Source organism: Nanorana parkeri, unplaced genomic scaffold (assembly GCF_000935625.1).
Source record: "Nanorana parkeri isolate BGI_ZX_2015 unplaced genomic scaffold, ASM93562v1 scaffold22, whole genome shotgun sequence".
Lineage (NCBI taxonomy): Eukaryota > Metazoa > Chordata > Amphibia > Anura > Dicroglossidae > Nanorana > Nanorana parkeri.
In genome coordinates, this window is record NW_017306290.1 from 158,256 (window position 1) to 163,657 (window position 5,402).

At 36.7% G+C, this 5,402-nt stretch overlaps 1 protein-coding gene across 1 annotated transcript in view; it reads left to right on the top strand.

Annotated features, from left to right (window-relative positions):
• The window catches only part of TBC1D32 (TBC1 domain family member 32), a 232,910-nt gene that overhangs the window by 45,255 nt on the left and 182,253 nt on the right, over positions 1-5,402 (top strand). The window contains exons 13-14 of the mRNA XM_018563470.1: positions 993-1,130; positions 3,117-3,209. Coding sequence (XP_018418972.1) covers positions 993-1,130; positions 3,117-3,209 — 231 coding nt within the window. The remainder of the gene's footprint in view (positions 1-992; positions 1,131-3,116; positions 3,210-5,402) is intronic.

Sequence of the window (5,402 nt, forward strand, 5' to 3'; positions counted from 1 at the left end):
CACCTGCACCATCTTCAAGGTGAGAAAAAAAAATCTAGTGCCAGGCTGCCCACACATCAACATCCCATATAATTAAATGTGATACTGCTCCTGCTATCCAGGTACATCCATTTTAAATCTATGGGATGTTGAGGTGCACGCACAGCCAACTGTCTGAGGAGTAAGTATGGATCTGTGCGGGGAACTGGGGGTGGACCCAGCTTTTTGTATTGAGGGGGCTAGGGAGGTTGACTAGGGGAATTTGGTTTTAAACCTAAACTTGTTCTTTAAATGCAGTTATTACTGTTTAGTTTATTACTACTACACTAAGTAGGAAAAAACACATTTTTTTCTGATATTAGTTATAACATTAAATTAAAAGATTACTGACCATCGTTGAAATATTTGAATATTTGTACAGCTATCAGAAGCTAGATAAGAGCAGTGGAGGGTCATGACCACCACGTTGACAGGCATACATTATACGCACTGTGTAGTTTAAGTGGAATTGTCAGTAATAGTAAGCCAGCCACTGACAGCTTGACATGATTTTGATCTTATGCCCCGATGAAGCATTTCAACATATAGGTCAAGAGCATTGTCCTAGAACTTAACAGGAACCTACTAAAGTAAAATTTTAGCTGGGGTATAAAACACATAAAACAATGTTACTAGTGGCAAATATGCAGAGAAATGCATGCAAGATTATCCTGCCTTTCTGTGACTTAGTAAATTAAGTCCACTATAGGATACGCTCTGAAATTCTTAGTAATGTTTTGTTGACTTGTGCATACAGCTGTCCCTTGCAGCAGTAAACACACTGGCTGATGGGAATTATATATTAGTTTCATGTTCCGTTAGGCTAGTAATTTTGACCGAGACTAAGATCTTATTTGACAGAAAGTGAAACATCTATTATTCTCTATGCTGTTGGTGTCAGTCAAAGAAAATGTCACATTTCCATGTGCATCTACAGAACCTTAATTATGTGTGTGTCTCCTGTTTCTCTCCAGGCACTAAACAGAAGACATTCTACTCCAGAAAGGAATTACATTATTTATACTTTGTTCATTCACTTAGCCTACTCGGAAGATTGCTGATATATAAACATGGCAGAAACCTGTTTCCTATAAAATTGAAGAACCGAAAAGGTACTTAGGAGTAAAATGTTGTCACAATGACTATGAATAATAACTTTTCTACTGCTAGTTTTCTTCTTAAAAAAAAAATTAAATTCTAATGGTAATTACATATACAAGTTCTTTACATTTGTTACTTATCTTTATAACTTTTTGTTTCACATAATTGAAAAATAGTCTACATGAGGCTGTATATTCTTCCAGAATCTTGAAATGGCAATAATTCCCCCAAAGAAAGATCTGTCAGTATGCAATATATTTTAGGTTCGTTTTAGAATGCTAAATTATACAGATTTGATTTTTTCAAGTGAAAATTAGAATTTTGTATTTATAAGGTGGTTAAGGTCATAATTACTGGTTTTGCGGGTTCTCAAAAAAGCTAGCAGAAGCTGAAAGTCAGTGTGAATTCTTACAGGGGTTGTGGTTAAAGAACAACTCCATATAAATAATGGCAGAACTGTTCATGACTGTGAGTATACCAACAATAGAAAACATATCAAATGTTTAAACTGAGAAAATGTACTATTTTGAGAAAAAAGCTGCCCTGCCTGCAGTCCAGACTTTTCGCCAATTGAAAATATTTGGCGCATTTTGAAACGAAAAATACGACAAAAGACCCAGAACTGTTGAGCAGTTAAAATCTTATATCAAGCAAGAATGGGACAACATTTCTCTCCCAAAACGCCAGCAACTGGTCTCCTCAGTTCCCAGATGTTTACAGAATGTTGTTAAAAGAAGAGGGGATGCTACACGGTGGTAAACATGGCCCTGTCCCAGGTTTTTTGAGATATGTTGCTGCCATCAAATCCAAAATTACCTTATTTTTTTCGTAAAATGGTACTTTTTCTCAGTTTAAGTATTTGATATGGTTTCTGTTTTCAATTGTAACTAAAATCTGGGTTTATGAGATTTGCAAATCATTGCATTCTGTTTTTATGTAGATTTTACAGAGTCACAACTTTTTGGGAATTGGGGTTGTATTATATTATATTCACAATATACTCTCTTATCTCCCTTTCTTACTGATAAAAAATATAAACGAATAAACAGACCTCCAATGCAAACAATGTTTTTTTTATTACTAAGAAAAGCAGAAGATATACAATTTATTTTTTAGAGGTTTATTAAAAAACAAAGCTATAAGTGAACCTGTTCTTTGTTGTCCAAGTACCCACAGTGATGTTGTCACTCCAATCATTTATTGTCACTGCTATAAGCTGGCCCAAATCTGGGCAATAATAACATGTTGCAGTAACCCATCTCCTTACAGCCCATCTCCCGACTCCTTATGCAGGTGCAAAATAGAGAATAAGTAACCTCAACCACTTTGGCACATATACTCAGAATGAGCTTCATTCTGTGTGTGCTACAAGATGGCAGATTGTCAAACCTTAAAAACATTTCTGGCCTGGGCCAGTGAGAGCATATCATTGTCCAAGTCTAGACTATTATCTGTATAATAATTTACAGATTTTATCAGTGGGATGGGATGTTATAATTATAGATCTAGTTTCAGTTTATCAATTTTGTATTTATTTAAAAAACGAATATTTAAAAAAGACAAATTGATAAAGGTGTTTGCAATACATGTATTTTCTACGTTATTGGACATTTGTTTTCTTCATTATGCTTTGTATTTTCTAAGAAGATCATTGTTTTTATGCTTAATTTTTTACTTTAAAAAAATCATAAAACATGCTAGCTACCTGGCTGTTACTTCTCCACTAATACCTTAAGTTACTTATTTGTAAGTAAGCAGCAAGTAATATCAGAGGGAATTTAGAAGTCTTGTAATATCAGAGGAAAATGAGAACTTCTGTACTTGCTGTGGGCCAGTGAGTAATTTTGCGTTCAAGTTGGAAAATCAACATGACAGCCAAGCAACTAGCATTTTCAGAATGTGATGCTAGAAATGGCAGCATCCAATCTTCTCTCATATCTGGTTTCCTTTTAAAGAGAGAAAAACAAATTTTCATTTGGTTTTTACATTTGTTCCAGAAGCAGTGTCACTGTCTGACCTGGTAGTGCTGCTTACCCATATTATGTTATATTGCCCAAACCGACAAAAGAAGGCTGCTGGAGCTTACACAGGTATGTGTACATTATTTGTACATCTCCCTTTACATTGTTTTTTGCAGCAAAATATGTGAAGAGTTTTTGTGTATAATTTTTGTTTTACCTACTGTATATTTATGAATTAGGTCTCCCAAACCTATTTTTTATTTTTCGGTACATTGATTTCCCCTTTGGCTTCTGACATAATTTAGGCTGGGCACACACCTTACAACCATCGCAATACTTTTGTCCTGCGATGGTTGTAAGGTAATTAAAAAAACGTACGATCTGCCTATCTTGGGCAGGCAGATCGTACTTGCGATGATCGCAAGCCGCACCCCCCTAAGAGACGGGCTTCCGATGACCGCAATGCCGAACGGGCAGTGTGCGCGTGCACACACCGGCCCGTCCGGCTTTTATCGTACGAACATGCTACACACCTGCCGAACATCGTACAATGCTCGGCGGGTTTTCGAACATGTTCATAAGATAAAAGTTGTGCAACCTTACAGTAGTAGAGGTCGCACGGCTTCCATACACCTTACGATAATTGTACGATCGCGGGATTTCACGCGATTATCGTACGATTATCGCAAGGTGTGTGGGCACCTTTTAGAGTCTCCAGAGACAATTAGGTTTTTAACTGTGTTCCACAAATCACTACTGCTCTCGCACCGGTTTTCATAATGCAAAATAAATGTAAAAAGGAAATGACATGTGAACAGACATTGGGGCAGATATCTCACTCCCTGAATCACATAGTACGTTTACAGGTGATTCAGCCTACTAGCTAAACTAAAATATCTGTTTTATGCGGATCAACCTTGTACCACAAACGTTTGAATGCGAAATAATTTTTTTCTGTGTTTTCTGTATAGCGTAAGAGGTCATCCTGTAGTTAACATATGTTAACCCTTTCGCTGCCAATGCGGTTTTTTTTGCACACATGCTATAATCCATTTTAGGCCTGAAAATTACTTAAAATCCCCCAGAGTTATGTATTTCTTGAAAGGAATCGATCTATCAAACCCAAAATGTCAGTAAAAATCACAAATAAGTTAATTTCAGTGCACAAAAACACAATATACTACACAATTTTTGGTATAATATAAAAGATGAGGTTGTGTCGAGTAATTAGATACCCAAAATGCCAAGTGTAAAAATGGTGCGCACCCCTGAAACAGTGACAAAATACAGTATCCCAAAGTCCCATGGGCGACACTTTTTAAAAGCCTGTACAGGTAATCAGTTTATAGTTATCCATGAACATTGGACCTAGAAATATTACTCTCACTCTGGTGCATGCAGTGCAGTGTAGCACAATCATTGTTTTCATGCACAGGTGCACTTGATGAGTGTTTTATGTTAGTATGCATGCGTTTGTGGGGGCGGGGAACTTTTAATATTTTTTGGTGTTTTATTTTAACTTTATTTTTAAATAATTTATTTATTTAATTTAACTTTATTATTTTACAACTTTTTTTTTTTTACTTCAGATTTGCATCCCCATTAGCACAGAAACAAGTGCTCTGGCTTGTTCACAGCCTGTGCATGTGCAGTGCACTCTCTCATTCTGTCATGGCAGTGGCTGAGTTCAGCATTGTGCGACAGTAGGAGAGATTACACACTGCGCATGCATAGGGTTTAAAAAAGTCAGAGCGCTCATTCCTGCGCTGATGGGGATGCTCTTATGGGGCCCATTCTAGCTGTTTTACAGACAGGCTGAGGAGAGGCCACACACAGCCTACAGGTATACCATGGAAATTAAAAATCTTTTCAAAGCCTATTTTTTTCTGAAATCAGAGGCTCTGTAGAATAAAATAGTGGCAGTTGCAATTTTTTATATTGCACAATATTTGTGCAATTGTTTATCAAACCTATATTTTCAGGGAAGATACACTAAATTGAATTTTAGTGTGCACAAACTCAACAAACTCAATATAACTATAATTTAACAAAAAAATGGGGTTGTGTTGAGTATGGAGATACCAAACATGTCAGGCTTTAAAATGGTGTGCTCACTGTGAAATAGGGAGAGAATACAGTACCCAAAAGTGTCCCTAGGCAACACTTTAAAAGCTTTTATAGGCCATCAGTTTATAGTTAATGGTGGCCCTAGCTTTTTTGCCCTTACTCCGCCGTCCGCGACAATACTTCACATGGGTGGTGCAGTCTTTGTATTTGAGTGTTATGCATGGGGTGACTGGGTTGCTTTCCAAAAAAATATAT